Source organism: Scomber japonicus, chromosome 23 (assembly GCF_027409825.1).
Source record: "Scomber japonicus isolate fScoJap1 chromosome 23, fScoJap1.pri, whole genome shotgun sequence".
Classification (NCBI taxonomy): Eukaryota; Metazoa; Chordata; class Actinopteri; order Scombriformes; family Scombridae; genus Scomber; species Scomber japonicus.
The window spans coordinates 21,480,696-21,501,260 of NC_070600.1; the positions used below are offsets into that span (position 1 = coordinate 21,480,696).

General features: G+C 43.0%; 1 protein-coding gene across 1 annotated transcript in view; it reads left to right on the top strand.

Annotated features, from left to right (window-relative positions):
• Positions 1 to 20,565, top strand: part of celf2 (cugbp, Elav-like family member 2) — a 255,122-nt gene that overhangs the window by 139,963 nt on the left and 94,594 nt on the right. Inside the window, exon 3 of the mRNA XM_053313798.1 lies at positions 6,371 to 6,567. Within this exon, the coding sequence (XP_053169773.1) occupies positions 6,371 to 6,567 (197 nt within the window). The remainder of the gene's footprint in view (positions 1 to 6,370; positions 6,568 to 20,565) is intronic.

Below are 20,565 nucleotides of genomic sequence, written 5' to 3' on the forward strand. Positions count from 1 at the left end.
ACAGTCAAAACAGGACGAGAGCAAGGTTAAAACAGCTTTTATTATTTTCTTCTTCTTTTGTGTTCACTTGGAGAAGCTGTGTAATGACCTGTGATAGATTGTGAAGAGAGAAATGTAGGAACATATCCTTTAAAATGATTCCTCAAACCAAGAAACATGATAATAAATGATACAACTTAATATATCCTTTGGGGCACTCATTTGAGCTTCTTAGATTGTTTGATTTGAATCATTTTTAGAGGCCTGAAGAAGTGAAATGATCTAGTAGTTCTCAAGAAAAAACAAAAATAGCTAAAAAAAAAAAAAGTCTAAAAAATAATAATAATTTTGGCCAGTGTGATTTGTTTTTTTCATTTTAAACCCCGGTTATCATCTCACAACCCCTCTGATTCATCTCCAGACCCACTGTGGGGTCCTGAACCACTGCATGTCTTTCTTCTGCCTCAGCATCTTCCACATTTTGTAATATCTTTGTGCAAAATGTTGTGTAAGAGTCTGTCAAGGTGTGTGCATGTGACGAGGTGTGACTATCCAGGTCTGTGAGTGTGTGTGTGTAAACATGTCGGTACATGGGTGTGTGTGTGTGTGTGTCTAGGTAGGTATGTGTGTGTGTGTGTGTTTAGCTGACCTTGGTCGCCCTGCTCCCTCGGGGGGGAACTGATGTTTCTCACTCTGCTTGTCAACAAGATTAGTTCCCCTGTGGGACCGTTACACACCCTGCAAACACGCTGCCAATGAGAAGAAGTGTGTGACAGCTCGGCCCTTCCACGAACCCACTGGAGTGTGTGTGTGTGTGTGTGTGTGCTCTGCGATTGAGGGGTTAAGGGAGTCAGAGAGGATGTGTGTTTTAGAGCAGAAACAGAAGGGAAAAACAGCAGGGGGATCAGCGCAGCCAGCCTGAACTGTAGCCTGTGTGTGTATGCATGTGTGATATGTGTGTATGCATGCATGTGTGTGTGTGTGTGTGTGTGTGTGTGTGTGTGTGTGTGTACATGTACGCCTGCTTTCTGAGAGAGAGAGCCCACGCTGAGCTCTAAGATGTGCTTACTCCTGGACCTGGCTCATCTGCATCCGTCCATCCTCCACACTCACTCACTCTCTTTCTCTCTCTCTCTCTCTCTCTCTCTCTCTCTCTTTCTTTTATTCCCATTCTTGGCTATCTCGCTCTCCCTCTCTTCATCTCTTCCTCCCTGTCTGTTTGTACCACATCCTGGCTGCCTGTTGTACTCCAGCTGTGAACAAGGCAAACAGAGGGAATAGCTAGTCCAGGTAGCTCATCTCTGTCTCTGCTTGCTCTTCTTCTCAAGAGTTGTTCCTTCTGACTGTGAAACACTGTTTTGGGGTTTTTTCTTGCTTGGCCATGACAGTAAAAGTTACTTAGTGCACATAAACAGTGTGTTTGCATGCAATGGATCAAATGATACGTGCGTTTAAAGAGACAAACCTACTGAATTACAACCATGTGTAGTTCAACTTTGCTCTACAGACATTTTTAGCATCTTTCAGGTTATTGTTTTGGTTTTAAAGCCCATTTCCTTCCCCTTCATTATTAAATTGTAACTTATAAAAACAAAGTTGGCAACAGATATTTCACTTAGGAGTTGGTGGAAACTGGAAGTCATGTTGGTGCCCATCTACCGGATGTGTAGACAAGGAGCCGACTATTTACTGATACATACAAACTTAATAAGTCAGCAATGTGTTGACATCTTTTTCTGTTGCACTTAAAAGGCCAAAAATATTGTTAATGCTCCTTTAAGTCATTCTCAGCTTTTTCTACAGTTTTTTTTGCACTGAAATTGAAAGTGACACTAAGTACTGTAGCACCAACTTGGCGTTTTAATAATGGTTCAAAAATCAATGGCCCCAATGTGAGGTCAAAGGTTAAGGACCTGCTGTGTGTATTTCTGCTGTTATAATCAGATGGCCACTCTTCTTCTTTGGTTCTTAGGTTCTTACATTTCTGTTCATGTGCAGGTCAAACAATAAAAAAGTCATCTTTCACGGCATTAAAAAACAACTTTGGACAGTCTTTCTATGTTTCCCCTCATATCTCTAGTTATGACAAGCATAAGTCTGATATTGATCTTCTATTGAGCACACAAACACATGTACCAAAATGTTAAGCTATTCCTTTAACAGAGAAAGAAGTCTGAGGAGCTGCGATTGTGAAATTAAGATGATGAATGAATAAATAAAGCAGCATCATAAGGTTTTATGGTCAATATTGTGCAGCTGTAGTTTGGATGAACAAGCCTGCTGTCTTATATGAGTGTTAGGTGAGGGAATAACAGCCCTCAGCAGCTGTTTCAAAGATCTATCCAGACACTTTTTTTTGCAGTCTGGCTGTGCACACACACACACACACACACACACACACACACACACACACACACACACACACATATATATATACACACACACACTTAGTGTAGATAAGCCCTCAGTCACGGCCCTCTGCTGCAGGGAGACTGGAGTGATGGAAGCAATAGTTAAGCCATTATGGCAAACAATTGGCTCAAATTGAGAGGGAGAGTGAGAAAAGAAGAGGAAGAAGAGGGGGGGGAGGGAGGGAGGGAGATGGAGAGGCTATGGCAGGAGTGGATCCACTCAACGACTTAATCCAAGCCCCAGGACACTCTCCTGCTGAGCTTCACACACTCGCGCGCAAACATCTACGCATACACACCCCAAAGCTCTGTCTCCTTGCAATAACACCTTGTCAGTCTTGGCCATGGGGGCGATGGAAGAGGCGCTCATTCCTTTGTAGTGTAGGGGGGGGGGCGGGGGAGAGAGAGTCACCTACTTCCATCCACCTCGGGGGGGAAAAAAGACGGAGCGCGCACGTCTACACAAGACAGCTCTGTAAGCGTTCTTACGCCTTGTGGCCGCAAGTGTGAAGCTATTCATTGTCTTAGCGGGCGGAGTGAATGGTGGAGGGAGCACAGGGTGGACAGTGTCCCGGTAAGGAGGGGGGGGGGCTCCTCTGACACCGGCTATTGTATCGTCTCCCCCGTGGACTCGCTCAATCCTCACAGGCCTCACATACACAGCCAACAATGAGGGATTGTCTCCAGCTATTCACCCTCTTCTTCTGCAAATTTGCTTGCACACACACACATAGATACATACACGTCAACTCCAAGTCCAAGTGTGTGTGTGTGTGTGTGTGTGTGTGTGTGTGTGTGTCAGAGGGGCGAAGGGCTGGATGTGCAGCAGTCTGAACCCAGCGACCGCACAGGCTCGTCCGATAGCAGCAGCAGTCCCGTCGTTTATGTGTCTAAACATCAGCTGGTGATAGGGAGCGCTCACTCTTCACCTCTGCTGCCCTTCCCTTTCTCCCTTCTTCCTCTCCTCCCACCTCTACCCCCCCCCCTCCCCCGGTCCGCTGCCACCGCCACCCTTGGGCCTCCCTCAGCGTCGGGGTCTCCAGCGATTTGTCGGACAGCTAAACGAGGAGCATTTGTTGCCCTGAGGATTGTTAACGCCGGTTTGGCTCATTGACTCTTTCTCCAGCTCGGACGTTTTTTTGTTTTTTTTTCTCTCTCTCTCTTTTTTTTTTTTTTTTTTGACATGTCCTTTAAGTCCTTTAAAGAATTGGGCGTTTCTGCCGAGCGCCTCGGTACTCTCTGCAAAAGATGGATGACTCGTGTTCAAAGGTCTGGATGTTTTTTCCCCTCCCTCCTAGTCTCTCTCTCCATATCTCTCTCTCTCTTCCCCTCCTTTCTTTCTTTTCTTTTTCTCTCTTGCTGAGCTTTATAGGGTGGTATTAGTGTTGTCAGCTAACCAAGCTCAGGATTTGGCTTTGTTTTGTTTTTGCCTCTTAAGATAATGCTCTTTCTCTCTCCTGCCGAGTATAACAAAAGGGAAAGTAGAGCAATAAAACAGCACAGCCATTGACTTTGGTTTCATTAAATTGGTTTTCAGCCATCTTAAATAGACCACAGGCCTTGATGGCTGTGATGTGTGTGTGTGTGTGTGTGTGTGTGTGTTTGTGTGTTTTAGCCATGTGCGTACGATTGTCCTCAAAACACAGTCACACTTTGGCTATGTGAATGAATATGTGTGTGTGTGTATATGTGTGTGTGTGTGTGTGTGTGTGTGTGTGTGTGTGTTTGTGTGTGTGTGTGTGTGTGTGTGTGTGTGTGTGTGTGTGTGTGTGTGTGTGTGTTTGTGTGTGTGTGTGTGTGTTTGTGCTCTCGGGTGCCGTTCTCATCTCCGTCGGGCCTCGCTGTTGAAAGCGTTTGGTCGCCTTTATTCGTCTGAAGAAGGGGAGAGAAAAAAAAAAAGAAAAGACGGCGTAGCTTGACTTAGCATTCCAAACGCGTGGACGGACGAGTGTGTTTTCTGAAGATAAGTTTTGTAGCTCGGCGGTGAAAGGGGTGAAAGCATTTCACCTCCATTTCATATGCATTCCAGATGTGGAAATATAACCAGACTGATCGGCGTGTAAGCATCTGTGTCCTGTTAGAGGACCCTGGAGGTTTACTGTACTGGTTCTACTGCCTAATCCCTCACACACACACAAACTCACATTAACACGCTGCTTATCCGCCATTCATTCATGCATACAAACATGCTCAAACATTGACACATGCAGCACGGCGAAGGAAGGAAGACGAGCCTATACATTTATGAAGTGCCTCCTCTCCTCAAAAAGTCACTCAGCAAAAAAAAAAGCCAACTAAACATTCAGTGTGTGTGTGGTGTGAAAAAGCAAGGAATCACATCTGTGTTCAGCTCAGCCCTTCAGTGTGGATTTACTGGCATCCTGAGCAGATCTGTCAGAGCATCTTCGCTATCAAAAATCCACATTTAGGGTCAGAGTGATGTGTCAGTTTGCTGATGCGTCGGGTCAGTATATCTCAGATTGCCAGCTTCGGGGATATCAGTGTGTAAGAGCTGAACTGAGAGCTGTCTCACTCTACTGTAAGAGGAGGGTTTTATTAGTGTGGCGTTCACTGAGCTTCACTGTCCCTGTGATGCTTTAAAGGCTTTTTAGACTGTTCCTTCCTTCCTTCCTTCTTCCTCCCTTCCTTCTTCCTCCTTCCTCACTCCCTTCCTTACTCCCTTCCTTCCTCCTTTCCTTTTTCCTTCCTTCTTTCCTTTTTCCTTCCTTCTTTCCTTCCTTCCTTCCTTCTTCCTCCCTCCCTTCCTCCTTTCCTTCTTTCCTTCTTCCTTCCTTCTTCCTTCCTTCCTTCCTCCCTTCCTTCCTTCCTTCCTTCTTCCTCCCTTCCTTCCTTCCTTCCTTCTTCCTCCTTCCTCACTCCCTTCCTTCCTCCTTTCCTTTTTCCTTCCTTCTTCCTCCCTCCCTTCCTCCTTTCCTTCCTTCCTTCCTTCCTCCCTTCCTTCCTTCTTCCCTTCCTCTTTTCCTTTCTTCCTCCCTCTCTCCCTCCCTCTTTCTTGTTTCCTCTCTCCCTCCTACCTTCCTTCCTTCTTTCCTTCTTTCTTTCCTTTCCTTCCTTCTTCCTTCCTTCCTTCCTTCCTCCCTTCCTCTTTTCCTTTCTCCCTTTCTCCCTCCCTCCTACCTTTCCTTCTTTCTTCCTCCCTTCCTTCCTTGACTCGAGGACAGGCTTTTTAGAGGCTTTTTTTTTTTTTACTACTTTTAGAATAAAAGTGCACTACTATAAAACTACATCTCTATTTCAGCTTCACAACTGTTTAGCTTGTGCCTGTTCATTTTTATTTACCTGTATTTTTATGGACATTGGTTTCTGTTACTTTGGAGAGGTGATGAGGATAAACTGAAGGAATACAGTTAATGTTCCTTCATGGGCTCAGAAAATAAAAAAATATAAAAAATATGAACCTGATTCATTGTCCAAAAGCTGAAATACAAGTTTTTCTTTGCCTCTGAAGAGTTGACATTTTTTCATAAGAGAGCAAAGCTTTAATGTGCTTCATTTTATTTTCTATGTCTTTTCTTTTGATTTTACCTTGTGGAGATAAACGCTCCAAACTTTTAAGCACCAATTGAAGACTGAAAACATGTAGGTGCTACTGTACTGTATGTGCTGCCTTTCAATATCACAAACATCACTCATCATTCATTTTGACTCATGAGAAATGATCGAGGATATTTTTTGGAGTCTAAATTTGCCCGGCTGTATGTTGTTTAAGCTCGTGTGTGGCACCCTGATAGGTTCATATCAATCAGCTCAATCCCCAGGAAGATAAAATAAAGCTTGCCTAAAATCATAGACACAAGGAAAATGATGAAAACCATCATGGAGGCAATTCAAAGCAGATTGCACCAGATGATGAAAATTAGAACCACCAGTCTAAAGCCATTAGTGCCACTTGGATAAATACGGTAAAAATGTCTAAGTCCTTAATGTTCTATGTCCTCCTCCTCCTCTTCTGTCGACAGTAACGGCACGGCCGGGAAGATGAACGGGGCCTTGGAGCATTCGGACCAGCCAGATCCGGATGCCATCAAGATGTTTGTGGGCCAGATCCCGCGCTCCTGGTCAGAGAAGGAACTGAAGGAGCTGTTTGAGCCGTACGGAGCCGTCTACCAGATCAACATCCTCCGAGACCGCAGCCAGAACCCTCCACAGAGCAAAGGTACCAGGAACACACACACACACACACACACACACACACACACACACACACACACACACTGGCTGCACCTCTAAGGGAAGTGGTAGATTTTGTGTTTGCAGGTTAAAGTTTTTCTTTCCCTTCCTTCTACTCTGTTTTTCTTCACTTCCTTCCTTCTATTTACTCCCTTATTTTCATGACCTTTCTTTCCCCTTTTCTAATTCCTTTCATTTTCTCTTTCCTCCTGTTTTTCCATCTTCCTTTTCTTATCTTTTCCTAATTTCAATCACTCCATTTTCCTCTCCTTTCCTTCCTCATATTTTCTATTTTTCATCCTCTCTGGCTTTCTTCTTAGCCCCCTTTTCTTTTACCTATTTATCTTCTTCCTTTCTTTCCTCCATACTTTCCTTTTGCTTCTCTCTTTCCATTCTTTGATCTGGAAACATTAAAGTCTTATACTTTATGTGTTGTTGCTTCTTTTTTTAACTTAAACTAAACTTAAATATTTATCCACCACTGCAAATACATGAGAGAACAAATCATGACTAACAGTTGACGTGACACATTCAAGTACATACAGAAAAGTAGGAACACATGCTATTCACTTAAACACATAGAGAGGCTCACAGCAGTGGTTGAGTGGGCCATCCCGTCTAGTTAATAGCAGACCAAATGACAAATGTGAGAAATTACACAAGCAAACACACATTTCGTGCACCATTTGAAGACAAAGACTCGCCCCGCCAGACTTACACAGTCAATTGTGCGAAACTGCATGATTTTCAGCTATTTTCTCCCATTCCCTTTCTTTTTTTCCCCCTTTGATGAATTCGTCAAGTGTGAGAGCAAACAATAGAGACAGCAGCAACGAACGGGCTAGACAATAGTACTGCCATATTAACAGGCATCAGCCGGAGTGGGGGCTGATGACACTCCTGATGAGACGTGCAGTGGGAGGAAAGTAAAGAAAGAGAGAAGAGAGGGAGAAGAGAGAGAGAGAGAGAGAGAGAGAGAGAGATGGAGAGAGAGGACGACAGGAAAGGGAGATGTGGCCGCTTCCATCCAACTGTAAAGAAAATTTCAAGAGAAGTTTTCAGAAGGAAGAAGGGGGGGGGATGGAGCGAACAAAGCGATTTAACATTCATCTGCCAGAAAAAATAGAATTGAATAAAGGGTTTGATTCAATTTGGGGGGGGGGTAACTTGATCCTCATCATACATTTCATGAAACAATAAATAAATACAAGCCAGTGATGTTCTGAAGTAGCAGCTAAATCCACAAAGACAAAAAAAAACTGTGTCTTCTACTAAATAGGTTTTGGCAGAAGTAACGATTGTAGCTCGCGTATACAAAGTGGAAGGAAGGAGTTCAAGCTGTGTCCCATGTGATGTTTACTTAAAGGGAACATATCATACACATATCCAGACTCTATATTTATATTCTGTGGCTCAACTTGGAATATCTTTGCATGATTTACAGCTCATAAAACTCCCCTTTTATCTCATCCTGGCTCTTTATGCAGCTCCTTCAGTTCAGCCTCTGTCTGAAACAAGCCGTTTTAGCGCCTCTCTCTTGATTCTTAAAGCTACATAAACAAACAGAAGAAGTAGGATTTCACTTTTTGTCTCTGGTTCAAATGGTGAGAAATAAAAGCTACGGGAAGTACGGCTGCTTGTGAGCATGTGCAAGCAATATGACATCATCAAGAGGAGGAAGTAGAGGGTTTGCAGCCCTGACTTTTGGGCATGTGCAAACAATATGACATCATCAAGAGGAGGAAGTAGAGGGTTTGAAGCCCTGACTTTTGGGCATGTGCAAACAATATGACATCATCAAGAGGAGGAAGTAGAGGGTTTGAAGCCCTGACTTTTGGGCATGTGCAAACAATATGACATCATCATGAGGAGGAAGTAGAGGGTTTGAAGCCCTGACTTTTGGGCATGTGCAAACAATATGACATCATCAAGAGGAGGAAGTAGAGGGTTTGAAGCCCTGACTTTTGGGCATGTGCAAACAATATAACATCATCATGAGGAGGAAGTAGAGGTTTGAAGCCCTGACTTTTGGGCATGTGCAAACAATATGACATCATCAAGAGGAGGAAATAGAGGGTTTGAAGCCCTGACTTTTGGGCATGTGCAAACAATATGACATCATCAAGAGGAGGAAGTAGAGGGTTTGAAGCCCTGACTTTTGGGCATGTGCAAACAATATAACATCATCATGAGGAGGAAGTAGAGGTTTGAAGCCCTGACTTTTGGGCATGTGCAAACAATATGACATCATCAAGAGGAGGAAATAGAGGGTTTGAAGCCCTGACTTTTGGGCATGTGCAAACAATATGACATCATCAAGAGGAGGAAGTAGAGGGTTTGAAGCCCTGATTTTTGGGCATGTGCAAACAATATGACATCATCATGAAGAGGAAGTAGAGGGTTTGAAGCCCTGACATTTGACTTGCAGACAGCATTTTAACATAGGCTCACCTAAAGTTTTGGAATTATGACCATGTTTAGTATAGAAATCTGACATTATAACAGACAATCACACAAAGCATGATATGTCGCCTTTAAGTTTCAGAAAGGTTTTAGTTAAATTTGTTGCAAGGAGATTGATTAAAATACTTTCTAAATACATTCAGTATGAACCTTTTGCTCCATTATAACCAAACCTTAGAGGATGCATGTCAATTGGTTTTGGCACTTTAATTAATTGCAATTTTTTAGAGAATTTGCTCATTTAAAATACAGTATAATTTCATGCAAATCCCTCATTATTAGCTAATCTTGTGAAGGGTCCTTTCACAAAAATCATAATCAAGTTTAAAGACAGTCAGGCTATTATTTATAAAATCATGGGACAGTTATGTAATATTCTAGCGTAGGAGTTTTAACGTGTGCACTGGAAACTTGGAGTGTAATGCACACACACACACACAGGGATGAAGAACATGGACATTTTGTCTTTATGTTGACACGATCATTATCTGAGTAGTGTTATGTCTGTTTTTAACCCTCCTGTTGGCCTCGAGTCAAGGAAGGAAGGGAGGGAGGAAGAAGGAAGGAAGGAAGGGAAGGAAGGAGGAAGGAAGGAAGGAAGGTAGGAGGGAGGGAGGAAAGAAGAAATGAGGGAAGGAGGGAGGGAGGAAGGAAGGAAAGAAGGACAGAGGAAAGAATGAAGGTAATGGGGAGGAAAGAAGGGAGGAAGGAAGGAAGGAAGAGAGGAAAGGAAAGGAAAGAAGGAAGGAAGGAAGGAAGGAAGGAAGGAAGGAAGGAAGGAAGGAAGGAAGGAGGGATGGAGGAAAGAAGAAATGAGGGAAGTAGGAAGGGAAGAAGGAAGAGAGGAAGGAAGGAATGAAAGAAGGAAGGAAGGAGGGGAGGAAGGAGGGAGGGAAGGACAGAGGAAAGAAGGAAGGTAATGGGGAGGGAAGGAAAGAAGGAGGGAGGAAGGAGGGAAGGAAGGGAGGAAGGAAGGAGTGAAGGAAAGAAGGAGGGAGGAAGGAAGACACGGTTGATTTAAGGTGGAAAGTTAGTGTTCCTCTTCTCTTTTACATTGAATGAGTCAATGTTGCTGCTGTTTCTTTTCTTTTCTTTTCTTTTCTTTTCTTTACTTTTATACTTCTTTTTTTGTTGCATAATTTCCCATCAGATTAAAACTGAAATACCTCTGATGAGTGTAAAAGCTTTTTTGGAGATGGAAAGAGATGAGAGGCAGATTATAAACTATATTACCAAGATTATATTCTGAAATAAATGCCCTTTACCTCTACACCTCTCTTCTCCTACACACTCTCATCTCTGCCTGCTTCTGTTTTTACTTTCTCTCTCTCTCTCTCTCTCTCTCTCTCTCTCTCTCTCTGTGTTTTTCTTTTTGGCTTCCTCCCTCTTTCCTACTGAGTCATATGAGATCATGAAAGCCTGGAGATGTTCTGCCAAGACCCAAATCAACTCCTTTTTTTTTCTTTTTTCTTTTTTGCACACCAACACACTTGTCATGCGCTTTGTATTTGTGTGTTCTTAGCCTTGAGATGACTCCCTTTCCCACTAGTCTCCTCCCCCTTTCTATTCCTTCTTTTTTTTTCTTCTCTCTGCTACTTCTGAGGAAGTCAGGAGGAGAAAAAAAAGAGGGAGGGGGAGCCAAGCTACTCTTTCCTTCTTTCCTTCCTTCCTTCCTTTCTTCCTTCCTTCCTCCCTTCCTTCCTTCCCTCCTTCCTCCCTTCCTTCTTTCCTTCTTCCCTTCCTTCTTTCCTTCCTTCCCTCCTTCCTCCCTTCCTTCTTTCCTTCCTTCCTTCTTTCCTTCCTTTCTTCCTTCTGTCTTCCCGATTACCTTCCTCCTTTCCTTCTTTCCATCCTCCCTTCCTTCCCTCCCTCCCTCCCTCCCTCCCTCCCTCCCTCCCTCTTTCCTTCCTTCCTCCCTCCCTCCCTCCTTCCCTCCTTCCTTTTATTTTACGCCATCCAACAGACTGAATCTAAATTGAAAGGCTCGCTGTTTGCTGTGGTTGACCAGTAACTTACGAGGTTCAATGGATAAAAGCCAACAGCTGCGTAGTGTGACTGACGAGGCTCATACGTTGTCTTGACGATGACGCATTGCATGTTGTTTTAGGAAAAACTAAAATGACTGAACATGTGTGTTTAATTTGTATTGATGTTTTGGTTTGAGGCATCCAGTTAGTTTTATAGTCGGCATGAACTCATTCAAACAAACAGCTGAACAATGAAGACCGTCATATTTAACTTTTCTAGAAGAAGTGACAGAGTATGTCACATGCTATATCCTGTTTTTAAAATATACTAATAACCCTGACTGAATGGTAATTACATTAAAAGACAGGCATGACTAGTCTAATTCTGTGTGTTGATATTCCTGTCATTACATTGTGTGTGTTAAAGCAGAAGATGCCCCATGACCAATAACTAACTGGTATTGGTTATTATATGGTTTTCTAATCATTGTTGAACACACAGGAAGATGTCACTTCTTCTTTTGGGCCTTCCTCATTTTCTCAAAGAAGATCTCGCATGGTTTTTATGTCGTAATGATGTGAAAGGCAGGGTTATTTCCTTACCTACCTTCCTTCCTCCCTCCTTTCCTTCCTTCCTCCCTCCTTTCCTTCCTTCATCCTCCCTTCCATCCTTCCTTCCTTCCTTCCTTCCTTCCTCCCTCCGTCCTTTCCTTCCTTCTTCCTCCCTTCCATCCTTCCTCCTTCCTTCCATCCTTTCCTTCCTTCCTTCCTCCCTCCCTTCTTTCCTTCTTCCTCCCTTCCATCCTTCTTCCTTCCTTCCTTCCTCCCTCCCTCCCTCCCTCCATCAGACTTTAGTCACAAAGATAAAGACTTGGTTCTGGACGTTAGTCAAACAGCACTGTGTGAAATAAGGGTTAGGGTCATTTTAATGGTAGTATAAATGTAGATGCTAACAATGCAAATAAGATCTGAATGATAACTAATCCTATTTTTAACAAGATAATCATGCTTTAATGAGGCTGAATCACATCTAAGCATGTTTTTACTCCTTTATATCCTCCATATATGTATAACTTCAACATTTCTTTCTGGAGATTTTCTAGCAATCTTGCACTTGGCAGATTTTCCCTGTCAACTAATGTTCTCCGTGTCATGCTGTTTTCCTCCTTTTGTTGTTGATGTTGTGTTTTTTTTATTTGGGACTAGCTGTAGCTGAAGCGTCAGCTAATGAGGATCCAAATAAACGAGGGAGCAGGGAAGTTGTTGGAGTTGTAAAGAGCTTGTAGCTGCAGACGTGCAAAGTTTTTTTTTTTTTTCTACATCTCAGTGGGACTAACAAACTCATTTAAATCCAAACTGCTATTTTACAAAAATAAATGTGAAAAAGGAGGAGAGAGAAAAAAAAGAGCTCCTGGGTCGCTACAGAGTGGGTTCATTTGCAACAAATGGCCGAGATCCTTTTCAAAAAACACCGTCGCTAATTTAAAATAAACACACCTAGGGAGGAGAGGGGCCACAGTTTCTCTGACATCGGTGAAATTAACAGACGGCTCCGGCGCTACAGCGAAGCAGGCGGAGGGAACCTTTGCAGCTCCCTGGAGTTGAGCAGGTGCAGATAAGGCAAGGCGGCTACCTTAACTACAAGAAAACAACAACTGTGCTCAAAACCTTTGAATAACAAGACCAGTAAGAGCCCAATCAAATGCTACATTTCCTCTTAAAACGCTCCACCTCACAGCACAGACAGAGAGACCAGCAGTAGAGAGGGGGGCATATAGAAAGAGATTGTCATTCAGAGAAGAAAAAATTGAAGGCACGGTAGGTGGCTTTGCTTTTTTCTACTCCGGTAAAAGTGGAGGTGAGTGATGCTCTTGACTCATCAACCACAAAAACAAGTCATTTCAAGGGTAGTGAAGATGGAGCAGGAGATTTGATGGAGCTGAAGGACAGGAGGAGGAGTAGCTCAATAAATAAGTAAGGAAGGGAGGGAGGAAGGAAAGAAAGAAGGAGGGAAGGAAGGAAGGAAATAAAGAAAGAAGGGAGGAAGGAAGGAGGGAATGAAGGAAGGAGGGAATGATGGAGGGAGGAAGGAGCAGGAGATTTGATGGAGCTGAAGGACAGGAGGAGGAGTAGCTCAATAAATAAGTAAGGAAGGGAGGGAGGGAGGAAGGAATGAAGGAAGGAGGGAGGGAAGGAAGGAAAGAAGGAAGGAGGGAGTAAGGAAGGAGTGAATGAAGGAAGGAGGGATGGAAGGAAGGAGGGAAGGAAGGAAGGAAGGAAAGAAAGAAGGGAAGGAGGGAAGGAAGGAAAGAAGGAAGGGAGGAAGGAAGGAAGGAAGGAGGGATGGAAGGAAGGAATGATGGGAGGAAGGAATGATGGGAGGAAGGAATGATGGGAGGAAGGAGGAGAGTCTGTTGGATGGCGTAAAACTAAAACAATGAGTCAAAGAATCTGCTTTTAATCAGTGCTTTATAAAAAAATCGACATTTTGAATCAATTTTGATGTTTTATAAAAACACAACAAATGTCATCTCAAGCTTATTTGAGCAAACAACACACTATCTGCCGCTCAGAGTTCAACGCTGGCCATCTTTCAAGTGGTTCATCTTCAGCAATCTCTTTTCTTTTCGTAAAGGGAATTTGTTATTCATCATTTCATCATTGTGTTTACAGTCAGCTTTTCTTTCCTTTATCTCAACAGCCATGGCTGATATGCTCGTGCCAAGATTACTTTGGGTTTTTTTCCCCTTCTGGAAAAATCTGGCAGAGAATTCATCTCTTAACTTTTTGGCTCTCTTCAGTTTATCTTGACCCACTTGGACCATTGTTGCGTGTGCTTACATTGAGCTGCGAGCATCCAGCCACACACAGCTGCTGTTGGAAGCTTTAAACTGAACTCTCAACAGTACCATCTACTGCAGACTGCGTTTCGGAGCGTGCTTGGGCCTTACAACCATCAAAAATATGTATAATATATTATTTATTTAATATTACAACACTTTAAGGCTCTATTGAACCTTTAAAAATGCTTTCAAATATGTATCAAGAACAGGCCACAATTGGGATGTCAAATCTGCCAAGACCATTTTCTGAACATTATATTATTATTATTGAACAATATAGACTTCCTATAACCATATACTGTATAAAAGAAATGGACGTATCAGTCACTACGTCACCCATTGATGAAGAGAACCATGTCATTATAAGTCTTCACCTCACTAAAAACAATGTGCAATGGATGATCTTCATTATGCACGATGCTCCTTAGTTTCCTACCTCCTCTTTCCTCCATGACCACCTCTAGTTTTTTGGCATTTCCTTATAATGCACATTGATAACAGCTGCAGTAACATGATGCTATCGATAGTTTTAATCCCTGAACTCACCACACTTCCTCACATGGTCAATCTGACATCCATTACTGATTTAGTTAGACAGAGATTTGCAGGTTAAATATACTTTTTGTAGTTATGACAGGGTAGTAATTTCCTGTTATTACAACAATTGTCATACTGACAATAATATTGGTAGAAGAACAAACAGGCCAAATCACATTTTACAATGAGATCCTTAATGCTTTGCTGGGAGCTCTGGCTAGAATTCAGTTTTTGCACGTCAAACCAGAAAGTGGATATCCGTGGATCAGCTTAATCCTCCTGTTTTATTATTGTCATCATCTGGCGTCACATCACATGACAGTCGTTGCTGTTTGAGAGAAGCTCCTCAAGCAAACACGAGTCGCTCCGGAATAATTTTGGCATGAGAGAATATTATCAATCCCAAGTTATCCTATCAGCTTCCAAATATCCATATTGCAAATACTTTAAATGATCTCCTCAAGCCTGTTTTGGTTAGTTAGGAGCCAAAACGTGATCAATCATAGAAAATTATTTGAGCTCGGTTTCCTTTAATAAGTTCCCAGATGTTCCCAGTTGTTTTCTGCCCTAAAGCAGTAAAACGCTGCCGCCATGCAGGATCCATTTTGTAGTTTGACCCAGGTGTGTGCATTTAGGGTGTTTGTGTGTTGTCTGTGTGTGTCTATGTGTGTGTGTTTGTGCTGACTGGGGCAGTCTGGGGAATATTGTGGCACCACTGTTGGTTTAATGTGTTTGGAGTTAATAACCAGATGAGTGGATGAGCAGGGGAGGAAGGGAGCGAGTGAGAAATGGAGCAATTTGGCATTTTGTGCTGAAAGAGAGATAGAGATGGAGGGAGAGATAAAGAGAGAATGAGACAAAGAGAGCCAGAGGGGTAAACAGAAAATGGTCCTTTTGCTAAAACACAACCTTAAGCGCCATGACGGGTCTGTTGCAGTGTATGTGTGTGTGGTTGTGTGTGTGTGTGTGTGTGTGTGTGGTAGTGTGTGTGTTTTGGCAGGGGACGCGCTGTGTCATTTATCTTAATATACAGCCTGCCCACATGAGCTGCTGAGACACACACTTAAATTCACACACACACACACACACACACACACACAGAATAAGTTTAATGTCTTCATTAACAAGCTGCATCCGGCATGAGAGTCTCCGTGCGTAAAATAGCTTAGAAATCAGTCAAAATACAAACATCAACCAAAAGAGAATTGAACTAAGTTGAACTGAATGGAAATGACTCATCAGTGACATTAAATACATTTTTCTTAAAGAGAATGAATCATGCACATTTCCAGGTCTTTTATTCTGAAAGCTCAAATAAAATTAGATCTTTTGAAATATGAACTTCTCAAATAAATCCATACATGTGGACAATTAGCAACAAAAAGATGGCCGTTTGTAGGTATGTGCAAGGCTGAATCCCTGGTTTTAGACTTTTAACGCAGCATTTTTACATTTTTGATACGTTCACTTCAAGTTTTTGAGATTTTGAGCACGTTTAACAGAGACATTCAACCTAATAACAGTATATAAATAACCAAAAAGCAAAGGAGGGAGGAAGGGAGGAAGAAGGAAGGAAAGGAGAGAGGGAGGAAGGGAGGAAGAAGGAAGGAAAGGAGAGAGGGAGGAAAGAAGGAAGGGAAGAAGGAAGGAAAGGAGAGAGGGAGGAAGGAAGGAAGGTAGGAGTGAGGGAGGAAACAAGGAAGGAGGGAGGGAGGGAGGAAGGAAGGACAGAAGGAAGGGAGGAAACAAGGAAGGGAGGAAGCTGGGGGAGGAAAGAAAGAGAGAAGGAGGAAGGGAGGAGTGAGGGAGGAAAGGAGGAAGCTGAGGGAGGAAGGAAGGACAGAAGGAAGGGAGGAAGCTGAGGGAGGAAATAAAGAGAGAAGGAGGGAGGAAGGAAGGAAGGAAGGAAGGAAGGAAGGAAGGAAGGAAGGAAGGAAGGAAGGAAAGAAGGAACAGTCAAAACAGAAGAGGTCAATCCCTGATTTTAGACATTTAAGAGCAGCATTTTTAAATGTTTGATACATTCACCTTAAGATCCAACCTCATAGCAGTACATAAATCAGAAAAAAACATGCTATATCCCTTTAAAAAAGCCAAGACATTAGATCAAATTTTGATAAAGTCTATCTAACACAAAGCCAGTCTGAGCAATTTATCGTTTTTATATATACAAAACCACAAATTGAGAGAGTTTGAAAGAGTCTTATTTTCAACCCACAAGCTAAAGCTAATGACCGTTGATTTCATCTGCTATACATACTGGCAACTTTGGCTGGTAAATTTACACAGCTGTAGTTAATTAACGTTAATTGCGTGTGTGCTGTTGGATGATGTGTGTAGTATTAACACTTGGCCGATGTTTGTACTGTAGAAGAACTTTAATCTAGATTTTATGTGCTGGGATTTGTCTCTTTGCTGTTTTTTTGCGAGGTCATAGCCTCACAGTCAGTAGCGCTAGCAGGTAGCCGCCGGTTGCTGCACACTTTTAAAGAGACTCACCACCACTTGACTGTTCTTATTTTTCTTTTTACCCCTTTGCTGTATTGTATTTACTGTCTGGCAGTATTTGGTTCACCTCCTTTTTATTTTTTTTACTGTTTTAATCTCTAACTTTTAAAAAAGCCCTTCTAGAGACAGGTGTTGCAAATTAGCATTAGCAAACACTGCGATGCTTCAGACAGTTGTTTCAGCCTGTCTGTGTATATTGTATTTGTCCCTATTAATAAATTTAAAAAAAAAATAATAATGATAATGGCTGAGTGATGACAGAGTTCATTGTTTAACCCTCCTGTTGTCCTCGAGTCATGGAAGGAAGGAAAGAAGAAGGAAGGAAAGGAGGGAGGAAAGAAAGGAGGAAGGAAGGGAGGAAGAAGGAAGGTAGGAGTGAGGGAGGAAAGGAGGAAGGAGGGAGGAAGGAAGGAAAGAAGGACAGAGGAAATTAGGAAGGGAGGAAGGTCGGGGAGGAAATAAAGAGAGAAGAAGGAAGGAAGGAAGGAAGGAAGGGGGGATAGAAAGAAGGAGGGAGGAAGGAAGGAAAGAAGGAAGGACAGAAGGAAGGGAGGAAGGAAAGGAAGGACGGAAGGAAGGAAAGAAGGAAGGACAGAAGGAAGGGAGGATGGAAAGGAAGGAAGGAAGGAAGGGAGGAAAGAAGGAACAGTCAAAACAGAAGGGGTCAATCTCTGCAAAAGCTTTGAATCTCCACCTTCAGAGATCTACAGCTGTAAAAAGTGCAGCGCCGTTAACTGTACTCTCATTACTCATTAATGATTATTATTGAGTAATGTTCCCTCCTCCACTCAGTAATGTATTTTTTAAAGAAAACTTACCTCTGACTGGTTTGAAGCCTGAGAGGTCTGAAACAACAAGAAGCCGTATTCTTTTATCTGATTCTGTTCATGTAGAAACAAAATGTATTTTACAGACTTCTAGTTAAATGAGAAGAATCCCAATTTGATATTTTCCTATTCAATATCGTTCAGCTCTTGCCAACAAAAGCAAGTAATCTGTGACTCATTTATATAAATAAATACCCGTCTTTCTGCTCTGTCGCCAATTAAAGCAGCAGCACAAAAAAAGAAAAAAAGAAAAGTGATTCAACCTACAGCCAATACATCACGGCTGAAAAGACGAAGACAAAAGGGCCACCTGTAGAAGAAATCAAACCTTCAAAATCTGAGAAAAGAGGCGACACGCTGCCACCCACACCCGCATACGGTTTGATTGACAGCTGATCTCTGGGGATGAGCGGGAGCCACAGCACAGCCACAAGTGTTTAGCACAGACACACACAAAAGGATGTTGCAGATTTCCTCTCAGAGTGCAATAAGAAATGTTCTTCAGTTCACTTTACGCTTTATAAAAAACCACCTTGAAAACAAAAATTATAATCAATACTTGCCCCTTGAGAGGTTTTTTTACTTGATAAGTGTTTGACCTGAAGACCCAGAATAGATTTTGAATCAAGCTCCATTTTTTTTCTTATCACCTCTAACCTCAAATGTCATCTTGATGGCTGCAAAAAAATAAATCCAATGAAAGATTTTGGGAAATAATTTCAAGCCTGGAGATAAACACATGCGGGCAGATTACAGCATCTGATTTTCGATCACTGCTCAGATGAAAATCCCCCCCCACCCCCTCCCTCCGCCCCCCCTACATCCCCTCCGCCAGGGTTGCTTGCTCTGATGCCGCGTCCAGGGACCCCGCAGCCGTCCAATGGCAGACATCGGCTTTGAAACTGCAAGCCAACTGTATCCTCTCGCTCAGCTGTGGCAACGCCGAGCAAACGCTTTGCTGTCCAAGACAATTATCTGCTCTAATGGATTCAGTTGAGACGGGGCCGACCTGAGACGGAGGACTGATTTATTTCATTCTTTCCTAAAGCAGAGCGGCCAATTATATCGCTTTAACTAGACGTTAGCTTTTTTTTTTTTTTTTTTTTTTTTTTTTTTTAAGGCTACCCAGGCCCAATTAGAGAGCAGCTGCAGGTGGAATTTAATGGGGGATTGTGAGTGTGTGTGTGGATTCTCATATCATCTCTGTGTGTGTGTGTGTGTGTGTGTGTGTGTGTGTGTGTGTGTGTCTTTTTTTCTTTTTTTTTCTCCCCCTCTATGTTTATACTTTTTCATGCCTCAGCGACAGTGAGAGTTGCCTGGTTATAAGCGAAGTTGCAGAGCTGGAATTTCTTCTTCTCCTCTCTGAGCACTCCGGGGTCGGCCAGAAAGCGGCTTTGATTTCCGGAAAGTGCTCTTGTTGTTTTTTGCAGCGAGCGAGCGAGGGAGGGAGCGAGTCAGAGAGAGAGAGAGAGAGAGAGGGAGGATTTGGAGGGGGGTGACATTGGTGCTTTTCCACCAAAGTAACCAGTGGATTGTATATATTTGTGAAGTGCTGTGAGCTGGACCGATTCCTACGTTAACAGGATTAGAACATCAGCCAAATGCCCGTCAGTGATGCAGCATTGTTTGAAGCCATCCACACATCCTCTCCCCTTTTTTTTTCTTTTTTTCTTTTCTTCCATCTGACAATCTGTTCTTTATTGCGCTGTCAAATTCAGAACGTGTTCTCTGTCATTTCCCCCCCCCCTCCTCCTCCTCGTCCCTGCTGTCACTCAGAGACTTTTTGACACACATAAATTATACATATTAAGGGGGCATTTTTCCAGCTGCACAGAGAGCAGAGAGGGGACTGTAGGAGATAGAGAGTAGTGGAGTATGTAAGCCATGCCACCCAGAGGCCTGTGTGAGCAGTAACTGCACTACAGTGTAGTTCATGAGGGTCAGACAGTGTTTCCTGCAGGATTTTGTGAGAATGTGGTGGGTGGACTTCAAACCCTGTAGGGGGTATCCGGGGGGGGGGGGTTAAATGCATGGATCGGTTGCCCTCCTGTCGTCCTCCCGGGTCAAATTGACCCCATCTCTCTTTTGACTGTTCCTTCTTTCCTTCCTTCCTCTTTCTTTAATTTTTCCTTTGTTCTTCCCCTCCTTCGCTCTTTCTTTGCTTCCTCCTCCTTCCATACTTCTTTCCTCACTTCCTTCCTTCCTCCTCTCCTTACTTCCTTCCTCCCTCCTTCCTTCCTTCCTCCCTCCTTCATCATTCCTTCCTTCCTCATTCCTTCCTGCCTTCCTTCCTCCTTTCCTTCTTCCCTTCATTCTTTCCTCACTTCCTTCCTTCCTCTCTTCCTTCTCCTCTTACTTCCTTGCTCTTTTCCTCCTTCCTTCCTTCCTTCCTTCCTTCCTCCTCTTCTTCCTTCCTTCCTCCCTCCTTCCTCCCTTCCTTCATTCCTCCTGTCCTTCCTTCCTTCCTTCTCTTCTTACTTCCTTGCTCTTTTCCTTCCTCATTCCTTCCTTCATTCCTCCTGTCCTTCATTTTTCCTGTCCTTCCTTCCTCCCATCCATCCTTCCTTCCTTCCTTCCTTTCTTCCTCCCTCCCTTACTTCCTCCTGTCACTCCTTCCTTCCTTCGTTCCTTCCTTCCTTCCATTCTTCCCTGACCTGAGGACAACAGGAGGGTTAAGAGGATAAATCAATGAAGAACAGTTTAATCATAAACACATTGGTTATATAGATACAGTATGAATAGTGATGACGCAGCAAATACAATCACATCTTTATATATAATTAACTATTTTCTGATGTTCGCTACTTCTTGCTGCTGAAAATAGAAAGACACAAATTAG